The 25,866-nt window shown below is 35.2% G+C and overlaps 1 protein-coding gene across 5 annotated transcripts in view; it reads left to right on the top strand.

Moving 5' to 3' along the window:
- Positions 1-10,809, top strand: part of FAT4 (FAT atypical cadherin 4) — a 185,731-nt gene extending 174,922 nt beyond the window's left edge. For 3 of the 5 annotated variants that reach the window (XM_021938782.2, XM_021938784.2, XM_021938781.2), the window contains 2 exons: positions 4,923-5,184; positions 7,782-10,809. In XM_021938782.2, the coding sequence (XP_021794474.2) occupies positions 4,923-5,184; positions 7,782-9,649 (2,130 nt within the window). In that variant the 3' untranslated portion in view covers positions 9,650-10,809. The remainder of the gene's footprint in view (positions 1-4,922; positions 5,185-7,781) is intronic. The other 2 variants (XM_031664296.1, XM_021938783.2) reach the window with 1 other exon arrangement.
- The last annotated feature ends 15,057 nt before the right edge of the window (positions 10,810-25,866 follow it).

The following is a 25,866-nucleotide window of genomic DNA, read 5'->3' as shown; positions in this document are numbered from 1 at the left end:
ATCGGCTCTCAGCTTTCTGAATTTATGAATCTATATTCTGCTTTCTTTCCCACAAATAAGTCATCTCCTAGACCAACAGTTTCTTTAGTTTAGTTGTATTGACTGCCTTCCATTAATATTACTTTGTATCATTCTACTGATAATTTTTTATATAAATTTTAGTAAATTCTTAAGATTACAAATCTAGATTTCCTGAATTATTTTCATCTGTTAGTCAATATTTGATAATTACTTCAGGGATCGTTCACAAAGAAAAACAGCAATATGTTCAGAAAATTATTAGGTTTAATTAACATATAATACTAAAAATAAAAATAGATGTTCACTTCTAAACTTCAGCCTCTTTCATCCTCAAAATTTTTCTCTGTGCAAGCCAACCGTGATTATGTTGCATATAAATATATTTAATAAGTAGCATGAAAACCAACATTTCTTACCTTCTCAAATGATAATTCCTCTAGTCTAGTCATTTCCAACTAGGAAAAATTTTACCCCCAGGGGACATTTGGCAATATCTGGAGATATTTTCAAGTGTCACAGTTAGGAGGTGGGAGAGTACTGCTGGCGTCTAGCGGTAGAGGTCAGGAATGCTGCTAAACAGCAGCACTTCACAACAAAGAGTTATGCGGCCCCAGATATTACTGCCAAGTGGCAGAGACTCTACCCTTATCCCCTACAAGAGAACATCTTCAGGTTTTAACAGTACCTCTATTGAAACAAAGGACCCAGTTCCAGAGTTAATAAAACAACTGTAAAAGAGAACACATAAGCCATTGTATTATATTATTATTTGGTACTTATAATTTTCATTGAAAATGGTATTTGAAGTAAACAAAGTAAAGAAGCAAAGAAAGAAACAGGTCTTCATCTTCTATAAGAAACGTATTTTATGTGTTTTGAGAGGCTTTGACATTGAGGTCTGTGTGTTATCTGTTAAGCTGCTTCCAAGTCTTCGTGCCATTTAAATGACATATGAAATATTTAAGCCAAGGAATTTAGTCAAAATATAATGTGGTTGAAAAAAATCAAAGACAAATTTTTTTCTCCACTAAGAAAAAAGCTCAATGTCAGGATCCATTTTTGTCAACATAAATTCTATTTCCAACAGGACAGTAGCATATAACTCCAGATTTTGTTAGATTGGTAGCAATAACTTAATTTTTTTTTCCTGAAAAGAAAGTAAGTGCTAATTAATTAAAAAATGGATAATACAGACCAAAATGCATACTTTTGTATGAAAATTTTGAAAAGCAGCTTTTCAAAGATTAAGGGGCTTGGTAGGTAAAGAGAATAGGTAAGAAAAAATAACAGCAGTGAATTAAGAATATCTAAACTGAAAGAAAGTGGCTGTTGTAAGCAGGCAAATTATTTGGATGACAGGAATATCAAGTGCTTATACAGACTAGGAAGCTAGTTAGGATGGACTTCTACTTATCAGTTAGCTTATTGGTCACCAAGACGCCAGGGTTTCTTTTTCCTTTTTTTTTTTTTTTTTTTTTTGGCTCCTTTTCTGACCCTTTCTTTAACTCTTTCTTATGGTTTGCATTCTCTCTCTCTCTTTCTCTCTCTCTCATTGTCTTTTCTATCATTTTCTCTCTCTCTCTCTCTCTCTCTCTCTCTCTACACACACACACACACACACGCAGACAGAAGATGGGGACATTTTGTGAAAAATGAGCAAGGCTGTTGAGTACATGGGATTGCATGTGGTTAGAAGAGAGACAGGGTGTCAGTGTCAGATATGGGCAGCAGTAGCAATGAGAGGAGAGAGAAGAATATGTAGAATCAATTGGGTCTATTCAGAAAAAAAAATTAAGAAGAGAAAGTTTCAGAGAGAAAGGCAAAAGGAAAGCATACTTGTTTAAAACTTTGTAGGCCAATATTTAACTCATTTCACAAATCTCTCTTCATTCATGCCATACCTTATAGCTCCATATTTGATGTTCTGTAATAACAGTAATGTGATGGACTTTATTTCTACTCTAAACCAGTTCTTTTGTTTTGTGTTTGTCTGTTTGTTTAAGTGGGCAACACAGGTGGTACAGAATAATTGGAATAAGGAATTCAAAGCTCTATAGATTCAAGTTAAATAAATGAACAAATAAATGCCATCATGAGTCGCATAATGACAGGAATACATTTCAATAAATGCATTGTTAGGTGATTTCATTCTTGTGCAAACTTCATAGAGTGAACTTACTCAAATCTAGATGGTACAGCCTACTATACACCTAGGCTACATGGAATAGTCTATTGCTCCTGTGATACAAACCTATATGGCATGTTTACGGTAATAAATACTGTAGGCAATTGTAACACAGTGGAAAGTATTCGTGTATATAATCATATCCAAACATAGAAAAGGTACAGTAAAAGGTTACATAGAAGATTTTTTTTGTGGGGAATTGGGGACAGCCTGGGCAACAGGGTCTTGCTCTGTTACCCAGGCTGGAGTACAGTGGCATGATCTCAGCTCACTGCAGCCTCCACCTCCTGGGCTCAATTTATCCTCCCAGCACAACCTCCCAAGTAGATGGGACTACAGGCATGCGCTACCATGCCCGGCTACTTTTTGTATTTTTTGTAGGGATAACTTTTCTCGTGTTGCCCAAATGGCACTTATTGTGAATGAAGCTTATAGGACTGAAAGTTGCTCTGAGTCAGTGAGTCATTAAGCAAGTGGTGGGTCAATGTGAAGGCCTAAGACATTATTATACACTTCTGCAGACTTTATAAACACTGTACACTTAAGTTACACTAAATTTATCAAAAATATTTTTCTTCAATAATAAATTAAAGTTAGCAACTCTTTTAGTTTATAAACTTCTGAATTTTTTTAACTTTTTTCTCTTTCGTAGTAACAATTAAAACACAAATACATTGTACAGCTGTACAAAAATATTTTCTTTCCTTATACCCTTATTCTGTAAGCTTTTTTTCTATTTCAAACTTTATTTCATTTTATTTTTACTTTTAAACTTTTGCATTAGTAACTAAGAAACACAGAAAAAAATACACATTAGCCTCAGCCTACACAGGGTCAGTATCATCAATATCACTGTCTTCCACCTCCACATCTTGTCCCAGTGGAAGGTCTCCAGGGACAATAACACACATGGAACTGTCATCTCCTATGATAACAATGCCTTCTTCTAGAATCCTATCTAAAGGACCTGGATGATGCTGGTTTACAACTATTTTTTATATCATTAGAAGCAGTACCCTCTAAAATAATGATAAAAAAATTTAGTGTAGTAAATGCATAAACCACTAATATAGTCATTTATTATCATTATCAAGTATTATGTATTATACATAATTGCATGTGATATACTTTTATACAACTGGCAGCACAGTAGGCTTGCTTACACCTGTATCCCCACAATAAGTAATTTGTTGTGCTATAACATTACAATGGCTCTTGGGTCACTAGGCGATAATAATTTTTCAGCTCCTGTGGTTCATCATTGACTGTTTATGAATAAATAAAATGAAGCAAAGATTAGCATGACGTTTTAAAAGTGAGGAATTATATAAGTGTTAAGTACAGTACTGCCAGGGAGAAAGAAAACGTTAAGAATGTTATAATGGGAACTTATATTCTTATCCGCCCCAATTTGTGATATATTCCAAGTTCTCTTTCATCAAAAATTATTGAATAAAAGGATGACATGATGAAATCAATTAGGAAGAAAGAGCTGGGAGGAGGCTTTTCCTATTTTTTTTTTTCCAAAAAGGACTCTAGCTATAACCAAAGAGGGTTGCTGTTTTTACTCTGTGTCATGAGATGTTGCCCATTTGATGAAATGTTATTGTCATTTAGCTAGAATTTTCTGTGTTTTTTTTTAGTTTGGTTCTGAAATATATTATTATCTGGAAAAATTGCTTTAATAAAATATTACTATATGAATAACATATGTAAATGTGTTAGACGTCTTTTCCATAAAGTACAAATGAACTGATTTTTAGTTTTACCAGATGTGTTTGTTGCATGTAGAAATAGCATTTGATCTGAGTGACAAAATAAACTGATCCATCTTTTCATTCCCGTTATTTGAAGAACAGTGCCACTGCATCCCCCTGCCAACACACCAGCTCTGTCTGGCAGTGGTAACGGGATATGCTCCCTGAACCAAATGTTCATCTTGCCTCATAAATTATCTCATTTTCTAAAATGGTCTGCTCAGGATACTGGAAACTCAGTAGCTGGAAACTGGAGCGGGAGCACCCTGTTACCCAATGTTCTCCTGGACAAAATAAAATAAAGCAAATATCCCTTAGATAAATTGTAAAAGACAGCCAAAGTGAAGGCTTGCCCAGACACCTCATTAAGAATTCACTCTTTGTTCATCATAGTTTTTGATCTCAATAAACGATATAAACAATAGGCATCATTTTTTCCTAAAATTTGTGTGTAAAAGATGAGAGGTAAAACAATTGTTTTCATCTTTATTTTTCAACTATGCTTCCTTTTTAGCTGAGCATTGCTTTTTCTTTTTGCAAGTGGTTTTCACAATTTTTTAGTACTGTGGGCCTTTTACTAAACGAATCAGCATAACACACTCCAATGGCAGGTTGTCACTGGAATACAAATAATTTAAAAAGGTATAATTTAGTTATCTTAAAATGGGCATTTTCCCCTTTATTATTTCAATTGTGTTCTGGAAAATAATTCATTGTGTTTTGAGAAATTAGGTATACATACAAGAATATTTTGAAAACCATTGAAGCTATTAAATATAAAAGTGTATGTTGCCTAAAATTGTAGAAACAAGGTGTGTAAGTACATTCTAATACAACCAGATTCTTCAGCTATTCTATCTGCTGTAGATTGGTCAAAAAATTTAAGTTTAGTTTTATTAATGATTTTGATTTAATCATACCATATTTTAATTGCATATTATTTATAATATGTTTTACAGATTAAGAATGGCAAAGTACATTTTACATCTGATGCAGGAATCGCTGGGAAAGTGGAGAGAAATATTCCTGAAGTGTATGTTGCAGATGGCCACTGGCACACTTTTCTAATTGGGAAAAATGGAACAGCCACAGTATTGTCTGTCGATAGAATATATAACAGAGATATTATCCACCCTACTCAGGACTTCGGTGGCCTTGATGTGCTTACTATATCACTTGGAGGAATTCCACCCAATCAAGCACATCGAGATGCCCAAACAGGTAAATGCCTCTGTTAAGTAGAGTCACAAGGGAAGTAAAATTGTTCTTCAAAGAGTAATTGTTTTTTTCTTGTGGCATGAGTGGCTAAAATCTACACAATTAGCATGAATCTCATATACAGTACAATTTCATTCAATAAAATTTATGCTTAAAAAAGTAGTTTGATGTCTGATAATATCAATTATAAATATCCTAAGAATGTCATAACTATCTTCAGAAAGTTTGTAATAAACTATTAGCCACCACTTTCTCTAGCAGCTTGCATCTTTCTTACCAAGGTTGTAATTCAGTCCATAGTGTGTTGATGCTTTGCTTGTCCACCAAGCATTTTGTATACATTTGTTCATTTATTTATTCATTCACAGCCACTCTCTTCATAGACCATTAATGGAGACAAACATTAATCAGATTCTTATACAAGTAACCACATTATTCTGTGTGATAAATAATACAAATGAAGAATGTAGAATTCTAAAATACAGTGAAAAACAGAAAGGAAGGGGAATTTTGCTGTGGAATTGACATTTATACATAAATCTGAGTGATAAGGAGGAGGATAGAAGTGTATGAAAGGTTAATTTATGTTGATAGGAATTTTTTTAAAGAAATAGTTTAAGTTGGCCGACCGCGGTGGCTCAAGCCTGTAATCCCAGCACTTTGGGAGGCCGAGACGGACGGATCACGAGGTCAGGAGATCAAGACCATCCTGGCTAACATGGTGAAACCCCGTCTCTACTAAAAAATACAAAAACTAGCCGGGCGAGGTGGCGGGCGCCTGTAGTCCCAGCTACACAGGAGGCTGAGGCAGGAGAATGGCGTAAACCCGGGAGGCGGAGCTTGCAGTGAGCTGAGATCCGGCCACTGCACTCCAGCCTGGGCGACAGAGCGAGACTCCGTCTCAAAAAAAAAGAAAAAAAAAAAGAAATAGTTTAAGTCAAAGTTATAAAACACAGCACACTGGGGGCGAATGTCATAGGTAAATGATGAAGTTGGAGAATGAAGCAACTTCCTGAGCATGTTGCAGTTTTGGTCTTATCTACAGAGCAATGAGAAGTTATTGAAAACTTTAATCACAGTAGGATGAAGTTAGATATGCAGTAATATTACAGATCATTCAGGCTACAACATGGAGAATGAATTGGAGGAGGGCACGAGTGTATCTATAGAAATGAGGTGGGATCTGGGCAACATGTCTTGTGAGCTCCTACTAGTGTGGTGACTGAGGAGTTAGTAAGGAATGGATAAGCAAGAAGTACTCTGGGAACTATAATCAACCAAACTGTTAGTGATTATGGTAAAATTCAAGGAGGTTTCTACCTCTCAAAGAAGAGTAGGTCAGCAAGAGAGGAAACTGCAGAACCCCGTGAAAGCAGCATATCTCTGAGAAATATTAGATTTGGTTTGGGACATTTTGGGTTTGAAACATCTTTGAGAAACTCCTTTGGATGGATGGGCTGGAAATCAGAAATAGACTTTAGCTGGAAATACGTATTTAAGAGTGGTCAGTGTCAAGCAGGTAACTTAAGTACTGGACATGGCTGTGATCATCTAACATGAGGGTGTAGAGTGAAAAGAAAGCCTAGGACCTCATCTTCAGTAACCCTAAGAGTTACTGGTTATAGGTAGAGGAGAATAAGTCAGAAAAGGAGACAAAGTAATAGGAAGAAAATCAGGAGTATAGGAACAAACGGAAAAGATGTCACAAAACTACATGGTAAAACATATCAAGAATGAGAATGTCACTATGGTAGAACGATGCATTAAATAAGAGGGAAAAATGCATGTGAGAGTAATAGATTTAAGGCATAAAAGTTAAAGTCCAAGTCTTTCGTATATGTTGATCATAGAATGTTGTGAGAAAACAAGCCAATGGAAATTATGCTTTTTTGGTAGAGTCAAAATAGATTGTTGGGCCCTGAGATAGGAATATCAGCAGTGCTAGCACACTCAAGTGTAATGAAGTGTTTCTTAACTTTGTATTTTATCTTTATCATTCCCCTAAGGAGACACTTAATATAGTCTAAACTTTGCCATCCCCAAGTCATAATATGTTAACACCAGAGTTATGTTTTTATCTTCCCTTTCAAGGCCCACAGACCATTATAATAGCTAAGATTTTTTTCTTTTGTTCCCCAAGAACCTATGTTCCACACCTTTGGTGCATTATCACCTTCAATGGGAATGCATGATTTAGTAGTTGAAATCATTGGCCTATTTCATGTTCTTTACAAGTTTTAAAACATACATTTTATTTGTATGTATGCAATTTTTGGTATATGGAATGTACGAAGGAAGGGAATTGATAAATAAACAAATGAGTAAGTAAAAGAAAATTCAGCCTGCCCAAGTCATTCATAAATCTTCAGAATGAGTGAGATTCAAGCAATCTGCCCCATGTTTGGTCACGGTAATCTTATGTCCCTTGCTAATGTATATTATAAGATGCACAGCTTAATTACCTTTCAGCTGGACGATGACTGAGACTGAGGTTCTGTATTCATATGAGGTGATTGTGGAGCTTCTCTTTACAAGATGTCAGCAGTGTATTATAAGCTTTTTTTTTTTGTAAAAAGCCTTACTGCTGCTTCTTCTCCCAGCAGGTTTTGATGGCTGCATTGCTTCTATGTGGTATGGTGGAGAAAGTCTTCCTTTCAGCGGGAAGCATAGCTTGGCCTCCATCTCAAAAACAGATCCCTCGGTGAAGATTGGCTGCCGTGGCCCGAACATTTGTGCCAGCAACCCCTGCTGGGGTGATTTGCTGTGCATTAATCAGTGGTATGCCTACAGGTGTGTCCCTCCTGGAGACTGTGCCTCCCACCCGTGCCAGAATGGTGGCAGCTGTGAGCCAGGCCTGCACTCTGGCTTCACCTGTAGCTGCCCAGACTCGCACACAGGAAGGACCTGTGAGATGGTGGTGGCCTGTCTTGGCGTCCTCTGTCCTCAGGGGAAGGTGTGCAAAGCTGGAAGTCCTGCAGGGCATGTCTGTGTTCTGAGTCAGAGCCCTGAAGAGATCTCCCTGCCTTTGTGGGCTGTGCCTGCCATCGTGGGCAGCTGCGCAACCGTCTTGGCCCTCCTGGTCCTGAGCCTTATCCTGTGTAACCAGTGCAGGGGGAAGAAGGCCAAAAATCCCAAAGAGGAGAAGAAACCGAAGGAGAAGAAGAAAAAAGGAAGTGAGAATGTTGCTTTTGATGACCCCGACAATATCCCTCCGTACGGGGATGACATGACTGTGAGGAAGCAGCCTGAAGGAAACCCAAAACCAGATATCATTGAAAGGGAAAACCCCTACCTTATCTATGATGAAACTGATATTCCTCACAACTCAGAAACTATCCCCAGTGCCCCTTTGGCATCTCCAGAGCAGGAGATAGAGCACTATGACATTGACAATGCCAGCAGCATCGCCCCTTCGGATGCTGACATCATCCAACACTACAAGCAGTTCCGCAGCCACACACCAAAATTTTCAATCCAGAGGCACAGTCCCCTAGGTTTTGCAAGGCAATCCCCCATGCCCTTAGGAGCAAGCAGTTTGACTTACCAGCCTTCATATGGTCAAGGTTTGAGAACCAGCTCCCTAAGCCACTCAGCATGCCCAACTCCCAACCCTCTGTCTCGACACAGTCCAGCCCCTTTCTCCAAATCTTCTACATTCTATAGAAACAGCCCAGCAAGGGAATTGCATCTTCCCATAAGGGATGGTAATACTTTGGAAATGCATGGTGACACCTGCCAACCTGGCATTTTCAACTATGCCACAAGGCTGGGAAGGAGAAGCAAGAGTCCTCAGGCCATGGCATCACATGGTTCTAGACCAGGGAGTCGCCTAAAGCAGCCAATTGGGCAGATTCCTCTGGAATCTTCTCCTCCAGTTGGACTCTCTATTGAGGAAGTGGAGAGGCTCAACACACCTCGCCCTAGAAACCCAAGTATCTGCAGTGCAGACCATGGGAGGTCTTCTTCAGAGGAGGACTGCAGAAGGCCACTGTCTAGAACAAGGAATCCAGCCGATGGCATTCCAGCTCCAGAATCCTCTTCTGATAGTGACTCCCATGAATCCTTCACTTGCTCAGAAATGGAATATGACAGGGAGAAGCCAATGGTATATACTTCCAGGATGCCCAAATTATCTCAAGTCAATGAATCTGATGCAGATGATGAAGATAATTACGGAGCAAGACTTAAGCCTCGAAGGTACCATGGCCGCAGGGCCGAGGGAGGACCTGTGGGCACCCAGGCAGTGGCACCAGGCGCTGCTGACAACACACTGCCCATGAAGCTAGGGCAGCAAGCAGGGACTTTCAACTGGGACAACCTTTTGAACTGGGGTCCTGGCTTTGGCCATTATGTAGATGTTTTTAAAGATTTGGCATCTCTTCCAGAAAAAGCAGCAGCAAATGAAGAAGCCAAAGCTGGGACAACTAAGCCAGTCCCCAAAGATGGGGAAGCAGAACAGTATGTGTGAAGTTTATGTACTGGCACTGTAAAAATACAAAAACAAGAAATGCTCAAACCATTGTAAACTTGCCGACTAGGTTGGGTCACATTTGAAAAACAGTCCAGTACGGACTAGTGGTGGAGGGAAAACTTTAAAAATAATAACCACAATGCTGCTGAAACAGACTCACAACAACTCTTAATTTAAACATGTGTGGTTGAATTTATTTCCCTGCATGCATTGTGTTTTGTAACTAGTTATGTGGCATGCAGCATTTGGAAAATTTTTCTTATTTACCGGTGTTTGATTTGTGATTTTTAAAAATTGATACCTTTACCATTGCAGAAAAGAACTTGTGCTTTCCCAGTGGCGTATGTGTATTGTTTCCATTGTATTATTATAATTATGTTTTGCATTGCAAGATTCTTGATGTTAAACCAATCCTTGTAAAGTGTAGAAAGGAACCCTCCTATCATGGAATGAAAGATTAAGTATATTAACACTTTTCAGAATGATAGTTTCCGTATTTGATGTTGCTCAGAAATGTCTGAGTATTTGAGTAAGTTTTACATGACAGTGGGTACTAAAATTAAGTCATTGTGTTCAGCACTTTAATGCTTTCTTATAGAATTGTCTAAAACTTCTGGATCCTTGAGCAAGTGATTATGGTCTCCTGACTTTCATGAGGCTTCCATTAGGAACAGAATGATTGCATGTTGTCCCCAGAACACTGCCACCTTGCTATGTGAATGATGTTCTCAGCAGCACTTAGGACACTCTTAAATGTTATTTATTGAAAAAAATTTTCTATGCTTTTAATATTTTAAAGAATTGACCTAAGGAAAGCCTATGATTGGACTTATTTTCCAACCAGATAACATTTACTCTAAGTACCCAGTTTTTATAATTTATATGAAATGAGATTTCAACACTTACTTTCTGTCATTTTGTAGATCATTTTTTTTTAATACTGTGTAAAAACTTTTTTTACACCTAAACTGTGTTTTTGATACTGATATTTTCCTATGCTGAATAGTTTTCTTACTTTCAGGGAAGGTAAGAAAATACTTTTTTTATATTTGTTACTTATGTAACATTCATATTTTTCACATTTTGATATTTGTAACATACTGTATGCTTTCTACTTGTAAATGTCAACAATAGAATTAAAATATTTATTTAAAATATTTTGTATTCATAGTGTAATATTAATTTTTAACTTTCTATATTCTTTGTATGCCCAATTGAGAATAGTCTCTACTTGTCAATAGGGTATGGCTACTTGAACTGTATATGAGCAACATCATTTTCTTTTTAAAAAATGTGAATATGGATCATTGCCAGAACAGGTATTTCAAAGTCACTTTAGTGCATTCCTACATGTCAGAGTTCTTAGGTTTCCCTGGGGTATAATGAGTCTAGACTAGGTTGATCTTAGGGGACTGACTTTGTCACGAAACTGTTTTAAGCATTCTGGCAATAAATGTTTGGAAGTTCCCAGTAGAATGTGTTCACTGAAGACCAGCTTTAGATCAGTCTTATAGCCGTAGAAGCAGCAATGAATTAAAGCTAATTATGGAAAAATGTCTGGGTCTGATTTTCTCCAAGGACCCAGCCCAAAATTCTCTAAGTCCAAGGGTGGGTAGAAAGAATGATAGCGAAAGCTCCACTCTACCTATGTGTCTTTAATTTATTGATTACTCTGCTGCATAATTCTAAAGAAACTGTACATGCTATCTTAGCCAAGACAAACCTCTGTTTTCAGGAGTCATAGTTACATCTTAAATAACAGGATTTTTAAAAATTACCTCACAATCTCAGAACATATTTAATTAAATATCAGCCCCAAACCTAATATTCATTGAGAATACTCTCCTTTAATACTGACTGTACCATATTGAATAGGAATTTTAACAATATGTATATTAACACCCACAGATTGAGGTATATGCCAGAATTATTTTGTTATTTAATAATGTTGACATTATTATTTTTTGGTTTCAGATTAGGAAGTATAATGTGAATTTAATCTAAATCATGATATTCCTTTAGGTTAAAACACTGAATGTAAGATAATGATCGGATCTTCTCTTTTTTTGTCACCTGTAATGAGCCAACATGTTTTAGTATTTCTCTATGAATTTTATAAGTTTATTCTCCAAATATGGAAACATGTTCATTGCTTTGTGTAACTCAAAACAGAATACAGTTTTAAAAAAAACTCTGAAGCATCTCAATGTCCTCAAGAATATAAACTCTATAATTTAGAACAGAGCTAAATGTAAGATGATAAACATGATTATAGCTAAGAGTAAAGGGGGAGGAACTTGGTGCCAAGCTTACTCTTATTCTCTAAGAATTCTTTGTGAGATAGAGAATTACTATTCCCTTGACTAATCAATCCCAGTTTAGGAACATGATAGGATTCTCATAGGACAATTTCTAGTCTTTGGTTCTTCTTGGAAATCTGTTCTATGAAGCAAGGCCAATATTTATATTAAAATAAATCAGAAATCTATGAAATGAAGGTCTCATTTTAAAATGGGCAGTAATATTTATCGAAATATTGAAGTGACATATGGTGTACTATGAGGAGGAGGGATTATAGGCAAATTAACAGATTAGCAATCCCCACAAATGAATAGTGGTAGTTACTTGCACGTTCACACATAAAATTATGACCTGAGAATTTTAATCCATCCCCTGTCAAGTTTTATTGGATATCCTGGAATACAGTTGCTCTACTCTGTAGAGGCCAGAGCAACTCCATTTTGGATGCTCATCTCCCATGTCGGCTTCTGATTAACCCCGGTTCTGGGAATGCCTCTAATATTTCCAGTTTATCTATAATTCCTTGTGTAAGAGCTTGTACTAACTGTAAATCCTGACCTTAGGCAGATTCACATAGCAGTCTTGCATTTCCATGAAGGGTCAACTTCAATTGTCCTACACGTTTCTTTCCTATGGTATATAATGCCCGGACTGGGGGTTAATGGTGCAGAGATCCGCCATTTTGTCTCTCCACTGCCTGAGGCACAAGCATGGCTTCTGTTCATAAGTCCCCACTGAATGATTCTTTCTGAGCAACTGTATATGTCAGCTTCTTTCTTCAACCTCTCAGATTTTGAGGGTAGGGTTGCATAGACTGACTCACTGTAGAACAGACTTCTTTAGGCTCTTCTGCATCTGTGTTGTGGGGAAAATATTACTTTCTTTCAGGTGCATATTGAAAATACCCTTGCAGTTATGCTGTCATAACTGCATGTGATCACCCATGTGAACAAGGTGTGGCAGCATGACACAGGACTACTTTGCTTACTGAGTTCTAAGGAGCACATTATTGTTGCTTTCAATGTCATCTCTAGAATTTTCTAAATTAGTTGATATTATCGATAGCTTAAGATCAATTAAAATCACTTTAAGAAAATGGAAGCTGCTCTGCCAGTGGATAGCCTTTTTTTTTTTCTTATCAAACTTGCTTTCACTTTACTCTAAAAAGAAAAAAGAAAAGAAAAGAAAATGGAGCAGCAGAAGTTCCTGGAGTGCCACTCCCCATTGCATGTTGCTAACAAAATACTTACCAATACCAAGGCTGATGAGAAATAGAACTGGCTTACACTATTGAAAGTCATGTCCTGTATAGATATGTTATTTATAAGTGAAATAGAATATATCGCCAAGTGACTATTACTTCCAGGCATTCCATCTCAGAACAAATCACTATTGTCAAGCAAATGCATTTTTATTTTACTAAAATTTAATATTATGGTAAAAGACAACTGTGAAAAGTGAAAATATTTTTTAAATTGTGGATAAATAATACAGCAATGCAATTATTCTTTTCCTATGCTATGTCATAGATGCCATTTTAAAGGACTAACATTTCAAAATGACTGAAATTACCTTCACTTAGGAAAATAAACCTAGAAATAAAATACACTTTACACATTATTAGGCCATTCAGTGTGAAGTAAAACTTTAAAGACTTTGATTAATCTAGTATATGTCCCTTAAAATATTTTAAATGAAATGCCATATTATTAATAATTTACATGTCTATTACTACTGAGCCAGCCAGCAGTTTTATGGCTTTTTCAGTCCAAGTGTTATATGTCAGTGTTACACATGAATTCTACATTTTTTAATTTATTCTTAATGAGGGAAAAGAAAGTAGGATCTAATAAATTTGGGTGCATACAGTTTTGGTATCTACAAATACATATCAAAGATTGAATCCTAAGAAAACCTATGCATCTCTGATAATCATTGCAAATAAATATATTCTGACCTAAAGGCCGTGAAGTAAAATAATCTTTTTTTTTTTTTTTTTTTTTTTTTGAGACAGAGTCTTGCTGTGTCACCCAGGTTGGAGTGCAGTGGCGCGATCTTGGCTCACTGCGAGCCCGCCTTCTGGGTTCACGCCATTTCCCTGCCTCAGCCTCCAAGTACCTGGGATTACGGGTGCCCGCCACCACGCCCAGCTAATGTTTTTTGTAGTTTTAGTAGGGATGGGTTTTCACCTTGTTAGCCAGTATGGTCTTGATCTCCTGACCTCGTGATGCACCCACCTCGGCCTCCCAAAGTGCTGGGATTAATTACAGGCGTGAGCCACTGCGCCTGGCCATGAAATAGAATAATCTTTAACAGAGAAATATATTAAAATACAAAGAAATTTAGTGTCTTGTATTAAATTTGATCACAGACATAATTCATGCCCTTTACACGTCAAGTACTCCTCTAGGTCATGGAATAAAGTAGTGAAAAACAGGCATAACACTTGTATTAATGGAACTTACATTCTAGTAGAAGAGATAAATAAATATAGTACTAATTATGTAGTGTAGTATCTAGTGGAGGCAAGTGCTAGCAAGCCAATTAAAACAGGCTAAGGGTAAGAGGTTGACTTGAGAATGTGTATGCTAGTTTGAATCAGATAATCAGAAAGACCTTTCTGGGGAGGAAACATTTGAGCAGAGAGCTGAATGAGGCAGGTGAGTGAGCCCTGGACATATGTATGACACTTTCTCAGGCAGAGAGAGTGACATGGAGAAGCTTAGATTTGAACAGTTCATGTTAGAGAAACAGCAAGATAATCAATTAGGCTACATAGTTGTCAACATATTAGCAAAGACTGCCCCACAAAAAGCTTAAGGATAAATGTATGTAAAGAATATTTCAAAACTGGCCTAGAAACAGAATTACTGTTGAAGTAACTCTCCCAATGCAAAGTAAATCCTAAGAAGGTGGACATGCATTCATTTTGCCCTGATGGTTAAGATCCACGTATAATCAAGGCAACTAAGGGTTGCCCATATAGCTGTTAATGAGGTTATTTTGTTGTTGCTATTTATCATGAGTATAGTTACCTAAATCTTTGCATCACTAATGCACTTTTCAAAGTATGCTAGAATTTCAGTAAGTAGCCAAGTGAAGTGTACTGAAATAGAATTAATATATAAATACATATTTTTGGCATTGACCATGAAAAGGCTTGGGGAAGTCTTTTTATTCACTGTATAATGTGTATATGTTTAACCCATAGTTGTGTCATGATTCACACAATTCTGAAAATGTGTAATTGACATCTATATATAATATAAAGACTGTTCATATTTATGAAAGGAATATGTTGAATTAATGACAGATTCATCAAATCCTCATATAGTGTATGATATATTCAAAATAGACATATTTGTGAGAGACTCTCCATATCTGTTGAAATGGAAAGACCCACAGAACATTTTAAAACACACTGCCTAAAGGCAGATGATTTTCAGGTGGTCTATTTGAATACTTCTAACTTTATTAGTTTATGAATCAGTTTGCCAAACTCCCAAATCAGGTTGCAAAATACAAAATACAGTCATCATAGTATTCTGACAAAAAGTTGGGATTTCAATCTATGTACCATTCTAGCCCAAATAAAATTACCTATAATGTACAAAGTTCTTTGGCAATGTCACTGAATTCCCCATTTCAAATTGAAAACATATTTCATGTGGTACAAATGCTGATCAAAATAAGATTCTGTTTTGCCAGAGCAGTCTTCTCACTCAAACCATCCTTCCCCTACTCTATTTGCACAGTTCTGGGCCAGAATGTTGCTGAAAACATTTGTTGATCCTTGATTTTTAAGTCAAAAATTAAAACACTCTAAGAAAATACCCTTTTAGAGAAATGGTATGATTGAGACAAAGAGCAGCATAACCTATGCCAAAAATGTGTAAATTCTTTTATAGCTATGAGTCTGAGAAAATAGAAAGATACCATATAATGAATCTGGAGTAATGCTACGCAGAATGTCAGATGGCTCTTTATGGAAAACTGATGAATTTGAGAAATGACTTTGGATAAAAAAAGTGAAAAGAGAATTGTCCTGTTTTCCTTTGGCAGAATCATCATCAAGAAACTTCGATTGACATCATATACTATTTAACAGAAAACGATGTCTTAAAAATATGTTATCTAATCCAGGCAAAAAGCCTACTGTAGCACATGATGCAAAGACTGATACATAGATCATGGGAGTGAACCTAAAAAATTTTTTTTTTTTCTTTTAAGCTTTATCAACAGCAAGCATTAGATAGTGTTCTAAGAAAGAAGATGTTCTAAGAAAGAACAAAGATAGTGTTCTAAGAAAGAAAGAAGATGCTTTTCATTATTATAGGACAGAATACGTTGGTATATTGTTATTTGAAATTATCTTATGCAGCTTCAGATCAAGGACAGAATAAGCCCAAGAAATGCTCAATAGATTTTAAAGCACAATTATTTATGATTCATAGTTTTCTATTCTAATTAGAGTACAATTCCTGGCTACCAAACATTTAATAGTCACTTTTAAACAGATACTTGTCGAACATTACATGATAAAAAAAAAACCTTATAAGTTAGCCTGTAAGTCTTGGTATTGTATCCACTTTTTGAATTTGCTCAACACCGGAGCTTTGTGCCAAGCACCACAGAGATTTAGATAAGTGAGAGATGATTCTTGCCTTCAAGAAGTTTGCAGTTTTTGGTGACTAGACTTTCCCTTTTCCAAAGTACTTTAAGATTTGCATAGCTCTGTCTTCAAAGAATTATTTAAATTTGTCTGAGGTATTCATATGAATGTGTGCTCCACATGCAGTCTTCTGAACAATCAATTACTTCCCAAGCTTTGGTAATCTACTAAATTTTCAAAAGAAACAAAATAATAGGTTTAGTGTGATTTAAGGAACATTTTGGGCATTTTACTAATATTTTTCAGCAGTTCCTGCATTGTATAATTATGTAAGACAATTAAAATTATTGTATTTAAAGCTATTACCATGAACTGACTACTATCAGGTTTGTTCAACCATGTACTCCTTACTTTGAAGCTGGTTCAATTGGTTTTGGAAATACACTTTTTCACAAAATTGGTGTCATCTCTAGTAAAAAGAGTATGAGGTTATCCAGATTGATCATGTTCTGCTGAGTTTGCAGTAAATAGAGCTGAAGCTTAGTTTGGGTAAAATTACTGAATAATTACTTCTGACAGTTGTCTAGCTATCCTCAGAGTTCCTTTGCCTTCCAATTTCATTGCTTTTAATTTTCCACTTTAATTTCCTAGCCCTCATTCAAATTCTTACAGGACTCATTTGTGACTATATTTTGTGGAAAGGAGACATTCGAAACTCTGAAGGGGAAAAAAAAGACACAACAAAATGACATGTTTTTCTGATATTTTTGTTTTTCTAACCATATATTTTTCTGATTATTCTGCTGAAACTGAATAAGATATCTCTATGTGTCCGAGTTTTGTTGTAAATTTCCTCTATAGTATTCAACATAATTTCATATTACATCTTAAGACTTTCATTTAAGCAAATTGCACAACTCCTAAAAGGTGCTGCAATGAGGCCAGGTGCAGTGGCTCATGCCTGTAATCCCAGCACTTTGGGAGACTGAGGCAGGCGGATCACCTGAGGTCAGGAGTTCGAGACCAGCCTGGCTAACATGGTGAAACCCTGTTTGTACTAAAAATACAAAAAAATTGGACAGTCATGGTGGCACGCACCTGTAATCCCAGCTACTCAGGAGGCTGATGCAGGAGAATCGCTTGAACCCGGGAGGTGGAGGTTACAGTAAGCCGAGATTGCACCATCATACTCTAGCCTGGGCAACAAGAGCAAAACTCCATCTCAAAAACAAACAAACAAACAAACAAACAAACAAACAAACAAATGAAAGGTGCTGCATTGAGCAGTTGGCAAAAATACTTTATGGACTCCATAATTATCACGAGATAATTGGAAATAGAATCTTATGTTATCATAATATACATATTATTATCATCATTAATGTCTAAACCAAATTAAATGCACATTTAGATATTAAATTCGGCTAAATACATTTTAGAATAGCAATCCATTGTTACATTTTTTGATAGTATTAATCAGATAACTTAGCTTTATTTCATGGTAATACCATCCTTAAATTTTGTTTAATAAGTAGCAAATTCCAATAACAAAGTTAAAAACTGTAATAGTTTTATTAATAACACTGTATAACAAAGACAACACACAAAATAGTGAATGGGGTGTCCATGGCTGCCTGAAGAAAGGAAGCATTTTGCCTGTAATATCAAACATGGAGGACTTCTTGAAAATACTAAAGATTTTGGCTTTCATAACATGTCCTAGTAAAGTTGTTCAACTTTTGGAATAATTGAGAGTTGGGGGGGCAATTTCAGAGACCAGTACCAAAAAAAAAAAAAAAAAAAAAAGAATTTCAAATTTTATTAAGATGAACTCTTTAACATTCCCTTAAAATTATTTTTTTAGAATATCAGTATTTAGACAAGATTAGTTAATAAAAGAAAATAAAGTTAACAGTATATTTAACAGTTTAGATTCATATCCTATGATGGCAACTATTTGATATCACATATAGACAAATATACACATATAAACACAGCATATGATGACATTATCGTTTAAATCAAAGCTTCTTGAGTATTATTGACAATTTGATGGTATTGAAAGTTGTAAAAATATTCTAATATTCTTAAAACAAAGACAAAATGAATTTGCATTTAGTATACTAATTGTTGTCTTAGTTCTAAAAGGATGCATTGTGATTCTGGGATTTGGCACAAGGGAAGAAAAAGGAGGAAGTTACTGATAAGGATGGTTAAAGAAGTCCCCTCTGCAGAGTGAGTACTGAAGCTGAGATTTAGAAGAGGAGTTGGCCAGGTAGAGAGCTGGGAAAGAGCATCTTTCACAGAGGGAAGGGAACGAGCAAAGCCACCACAGTGAGAAGAGTCACTATCTTCCAGAAACTAAAAAGGGCCAAGGTGTTTGAAACATGGTGAGCAAATGAGAGAGCAGCTGAAAATGAGGACAGAGGAGAAGTAACGTTTGAATCACACACACAGCATTGAAACGTGATGAGGCATGTGGATCTTATTCTTAACTGTGATGAATGTTCTTTACAAAACAGACCATTGAATCTCAACTACATTTTTAGTTGCTTCAAGTCACATTTAGCAAACATCTACGCAGATATAAGGTTTGTTAAGAGAGACTTGTGGCATTATACTCACAAAATATGTAACAGGCATAAATCAAGGTTATTTATATATATCTGTTTTGAAGTATGAGCACCAGGAACTCTTACTGCAAGCATCTTTCTTTGACGCACTCAATGAATATTCATGAAGCATTTAATTTGTGTAATCTACAACACTATCAAATTCCTCACCTAAATAAGAAATTAGTATCTAACACTTGGTTTCTATTATAACATTTTATAGATGTGTTAAGTTAAAACATACCTATGAAATTATATTTAATTGTCAATTGGCATTTGTAATTTAATTTGTTTCAATAGTTGAAATACATTATCTCCTAACAATTGCAATAGACATGCCAACATGGTAGCTAAAATCTGGACAAATAACTCATACAATTCACTTTAAGCTGTTTCTTTGATATGCAATTCTTAGCCATTACTCTTTGAGCCTGTCATACTACTGTCATTATTATCATTATTTGTGACCCTGCCTTTTGCATTCCGCATCATTACACATTCTTTGGTTCAAAGTGGAGAACTAATGTCTTCCTGCTTCAAGTGAAGCTGTCTTGTCAGCTCTTTATACTTCTCTGTAGTCTAAAGCTGAGCTAATGTTTGATGCTTGCCCTCACTGCTGGCAGCTAACCTGTTTCTTCCCCTCTTATGACAGCTGCCTAACCCTCCCTGTCATCCATTCTCTACACACATTGAATGCAATGAAATCGTGTCATGATAAATGCAGTTTCATTCCCTGTAGTTTCATAATGAAATCGTCATGGACTATAAGAGAATCTCCCTTTCATTTTTATTCTTAGACTCCAATAAATTTGTTACCTTTATATTCAGAAACCTAATTGAATCAGAGTAGGTGAGGACTAAAAGCATAAGGAATAATAATCACTAATCTTCACTATTTTTCCTTGTTTGTGTTGCAAATATTGTATGTTGGCTGGTGTTAGGCATGGAGAAATATATGAAAATGACATTAATATAAAACAATGTCCAAGTCCTAGGGGCAATCTACAGATTTATAGATAAGATAAACTTCCATCAAAAACCAAAGGATCAATATTCAGCAGTAAGATTTTATTTTTTGAAAGTAAATATTATTCTTCCCAATTCTAGTTATAAATACTGAGAATCAGTCAGTGACTTCCACAAGGCTGGTAAGGGCCAAGGGCAGAATTTAAATTGGGGTTGTGCTAGATATAAAAGCTCATTCTTTTTCCATTACTACCTAACACTTGTATATCTCTTCTTCAGCTTTCAAAGAATTTTCAGGTGAGTTATCTAATTTGAACATTATATCACATCTGTGAAGTTGATCACATAAAAGTAATTAACACATTTTACAGAAAGGAAAACATAAACTAAAAGAGACTTACTCAAAGTCACAAAGTAACAGTGAATAGCTGGTGAAGTTCTTAATGCTTTCCTTTAAATATACCCACTAACCCTATATGCAGGGTTCTTTCCGCTATATCACAATAAAATGTGAAAATGGTGGAATGCCAAGGTGATATCTTTGATGTTAAACTGCAGGCACTTAAGGGATATTGAGCCAGGAATGATTATACCCAAAATAATGGAATGTTAATCTGACAGTAGTGCATGTTATTGAAAATTAGGAACCAATATTAAAGAAGTTATAAAGAAAATATGACATTGTATGAGTTCGTTCTCATGAGGCTAATAAAGACATACCTGAGACTTGGTAATTTATAAAGGAAAGAGGTTTAATGGACTTACAGTTCCACATGGCTAGGGAGGCCTCACAATCATGGCGGAAGATGAGGGAAGGGCAAAGGGACATTCTGGTAGGCAGGAGAGAGCATGTGCAGGGGAACTCCCCTTTATAAAACCATCAGATCTCGTGAGACTTTTTCACTATCACGAGAACAATACAGGAAAGACACACCCTCATGATTCAATTACCTCCCACTGGGTCCCCTCCACAACACATGGGAATTATGGGAGCTACAATTCAAAGTGAGAATTGGGTGAGTACACAACCAAACCATATGAGACATCAGAAAGCAGTGTACAGAGAAAATACTCAGACCATGCTAAGCGTCTTATAAGCATTATTCTACTTAACTCAGTTGGTTTTGTTTAAGTCTCACAATTATAAGAAGTAATAATTTTACTATATGATTTACATATGAAGAAGTTTAGGGTCTTGTTCAAAGTTATATAACAAATGAAGAGTAGAACTGGAATTTAAACTCTGGTGTCTGAGTTCAGTCAACTTTTCTACTAAGTATATCGATAACTTTAAAGCTGTCATGGTTTTCTCTTGCTTACTAGGTCCTTTAACTTTTGCCTACAGTGTATACCATGTTATATCTTTGCTATGTCTCCCCACAACATGTCTTCTGTATCTGGCTCTTATCCTCCACTTCTCTTTACTTAGAATTTGCTATTCCTTCATGGACATAACGATGATGATAATATCTACCTCATAGGATGGTATGGAGATTAACTGGACTGATTTACATGAAGTTCTTAAAACATAATGTGCCTTCCACATAATCAGCTCCATTAGCAATGAGGAGGATGAAGCTGATCATTTTTCTTGAAACATTTAGTAAGCACCTGTAATGATTTTAATCCTGAGGCCAGGAATTCTATTTTCAGACTAGTAGAATCTGATTTGGCCTCCAGTCAAATGAATTGGAAAGATACCAAACTAATCCTTTAATACCCTTGGTATAACAGTATAAGAACTTTACTCCAGAGAAGAGGCAAATGAATTTGAAAGACCTTTCTGATATCACATGAGTGTCAAAGGCAGTTCAAATATAAGGTTCTACATGGACAAGCTCAAGAATTTATATTTAGAGTATGAGTACCTGAGACATATTGTTCACTGGAATTGAGGTAATGAATTCAAATTTTTAAGTATTTCTATTTGAAAGTATATTCTTTTCAGAAAGGCATTGCATTTGCATTGTTTTACCTTTTTAAAGCTAAGATTTCTCTTATATTGATTATTTTCCCTTGCCATTTGCAGCTAGAAAAGTTGCACTTCAGGCAGAAATGACAAGGCAGTTCAGTTAACACAATGGTCTCTAGAGCAGTCAATTTATTATCTTTATCAGGTGCCAGGTTTATAAAACATCATATGGTCTCTGGGAGAATGATTGCTCCTGTTTAGGGGAATAATGTGCATATATTATTATTGCTTATCTATTTTCATTGTGAATAATAAAATGCTTAAAAAAGGGTCAGTTTATTACACAGCATAGCTTATTTAGAGAGCTGTATTGTTATAAAATCCTAAACTTTCTTGTGCCCAATATCTGATAATCTAAAAAGTCATCATCTTATACTAACATCAGTGGAAGCTGAAATTTTTTTGATACAAAGAAGCATTTATCTTCTGTTAATTCTTATAATGATAGTAAAATAGTATACTACAATTCTCCTTTCTCCTTTCATTATTAGATTGCATATGGAATTAATGTGTTTATTTCTTTTATTCTTATTTCCTACTGAACATAGTTTAGTCCACTGACACTTCAAAATAATTATAACTACACCTGAAAAGTCCACTGATAGGAAAGAAAAAAGAGAACACTTGGTTCAAATGACATTTGAAACACAATATCGAAAACACATTAACAAAAAATGTCAGCGCTTCTACTGTTGAAACTTCTCTGTTTTTTTTTTTTTGTGTGTGTGTGTGTGTGTGTATGTGTTCTGTGTGGGTGTGTTCTGTGTGTGTGTTCTGTGTCTGTGTGTATTCTGTGTGTGTTCTGTGTGTGAGGGGAGGGTGTTCTGTGTGTGTGTGTGTGTGTGTGTGTGTTCTGTGTGTGGACTCGGGAGGCTGAAGATGTGCTCTCTTGGCTAGGGTTAGAGTAACCCTCACCTTGAATTTCTGTTTTATTCTCACCTTCCTTTAAAAAGTTCTTTGCCACTACAGTAAGTTGTTCAGTTTTCTGAATTACTGTGTCTTCAATCCTCCCAATGACTGACAGACATAGTTATATAGAATACATGAAAGCACATATGTAGCCAGTAAAGCAAAATACAAATAGAGTTAAGATTAAGTCACAGGTGCTTTATTTTCAGCACTCAATTCTTGCACATGTAGATTATTTCTTCCAAATCTGTCTGAAGGCTATTTAAATTATTTCTTAGTTGAAAAGACAATAATTTAAGACATCAAATTAGAATTTGCTTCAAAGTTATACATTATATTTTCCTATTTTGGATTTTTGGTCCCACAATACAAAAGGAAGAATGTATTTTGAAGTGTAATTATTGTATTTTTCTCTCTTTTTGGCTAGGGACTATGGATCATTAGGGTCTAGTATCCTCAAACAAGAAATAAAGCAGATAGAGATAGGATATGATACAGAGATGAAGATTTACTCAAGTATTAAACATTGTTGCACATGACATGTCAGTTAAAACACACATAAATTTTACATTTCTTCTTCTGAGTTTAAAGACTCAAAAACATTTCCCTCAGGCACTGGGAATGAGCTCCTGGAGCCATGTCCTAACTTTAGCAATAGCAGGTTGCCAGCCCCAGTTTTCGATTTTGGAGTTTCGTTCCTAGTATTCATTGTGTTGAGTGACAAATTTGCAGGCTCTATGGATGACTTCATAGTTGGAGCAATGTCTTTTTCGTGCTAACATTGCTTTGGTATTTATATTTAGTAAACAGTGAGATGCTCTTAAAATATTGCCAATGATTCTAAAGGAGTCCATCCTAGAATTAAGATGTGGGTTTAATATAAACACTTCTTATTACTACCTATTTATGTGCAATATTGGGGCAACTATTCCATTTCCCCATTTATAAAATTTTCCATTCATTTATACAAAATTAAATATACTTATTTATATAATTTATCCATGTATTTATCAATGTGACTGAAGAAAAAAAATCAGAATAGGAAGTGAACTGACGCTCATTACACTCTTCTAAATGTAGTTATATAAGTATTAGACCAGAGCTGCAAGCAGAGTAATAGTTTAACAAAAACATCTATTCTTACACTCAATCTTATGGAAAGCATTAGAATGATAATGTCAGTTTCTTATGACTTTAAGCCAGATTAAGGGTCATAAATATTTGACAGTATTTTTTCATAACCTACTATAATATTTTCTAAATTTTTTGCCATGTTTACTCAAAATTTTTCTGAACTTCTTATGAAATTTGTTTCAGGATTGGGGGAAACGTTTTATAAATTGGTTTTCGAAAAATGCTTATGGAATTGACCACATTATAATACAAATTTTTGCTATACTTTCTTGCACAAACTATTCCTATAGGGAAATGTTACTTCTTATCTCACTGACATCAAGTTTGGCCATGTGAATTTCTTTAGCCAGTTAAATGTGTATGGAAGTAATATGTGACACTTCTGAGCAAATATTTTCAGAGCCTCCTCTAGATGCTCCATCATTACTTTCTCTTTGCCATCAGAACCACTTTAGTAGAGGCTTCCCCCTTCCAATGGGGTATTGGAATGATGAGGATGTGGAGCAGAGCTGCAATGGGCATGAACATGAGTGACAAAGAAACCTTCCTTGTTTAAGCCATTGAGATCTTGGAATGATTTGTTACTATAGCATGCCTATTGTAACCTCATTGTTGCAAATAAGCTAATAAAACAAAGATTTAATTAGCTCTGAATTTCAAGTTTAATAATGTAAGATGTTATTAGAACTGTATCAGAATGGAGATGATTTGTGGTATCACAATTTTAGAATAATCCTTTATACTCTTTTATTACTTCAGATTATTTCACTAAAATGTCTTGACATATAAATTGTACAAATATATTGAGATAGAAAGTAATAATTCTACTTTTATCTCCCAATAGATGAGAGCAAGTGAGAATTAATTTATTTGCATTTTTCAGTGGTACAATTAGCCATCTGTTGATTGGCTTATTAATACTCCCATTGAATCCATGAGTTTTTGTTAGGTTTCCTTTGGCAACAATTAAGAAACACCAGTGTGTAGATTCTCCTTCTTCCTGTAATACAACTTTAATTTATTGTCTATCATTAAAAAATGTATTATAGCAGAACATATTAAAATATTCAACAGAGAGTAATTAGCTGTCTATGTTGTATATGCAGTAATAATGCTTGAGACTACGTCTAAATTTAGTAAGTAAACTCAGGCTAGAGCAACACAAACTGGTTGTCTGAAGATAACAATTAATTCAGACAAACCAAGTGACTGACGGTCCCTTGCAGACTTTTGAGTTTTCTCCTGTTTCTCATATTGCTCAGTTTTATAATCAGTAACAGAATCAAAATTACAGAATTTTCTTTTGGTGAGATATAAATTTCCCCAGTGACTCTCACTGAAAGGCAGAGCAATCAGCAATGCACCAGATAATCTGATAGCAAATATAAATTTGCTATATTTATATAAAATGTATATTTATAAATATATATTTATAAATATATAATGTATAAATTATATATTATATGTTATAAATATATATTTATATAATACATATTTATATATAAATATAAGTATATTATATATAAACATAAATCTATAATATATATTTATATAAATTTATATAAATATAAATAAATAGAATATAATTTAAGTTAGCTAATTTATTGTGTTATTTAAAAAATCAGAGACATTAAGTTATCAAAACTAAAAGACTCAGAACAAAGTTTCCCCAGAAGAGTCACTTCATGATTAATCATTCTGTAACTAG

The sequence above is a fragment of the Papio anubis genome, chromosome 3, assembly GCF_008728515.1.
Source record: "Papio anubis isolate 15944 chromosome 3, Panubis1.0, whole genome shotgun sequence".
In the NCBI taxonomy this organism is placed as follows: domain Eukaryota; kingdom Metazoa; phylum Chordata; class Mammalia; order Primates; family Cercopithecidae; genus Papio; species Papio anubis.
The sequence above is the reverse complement of the archived record's forward strand: the minus strand, read 5'-3'. Positions and strand labels throughout refer to the sequence as shown.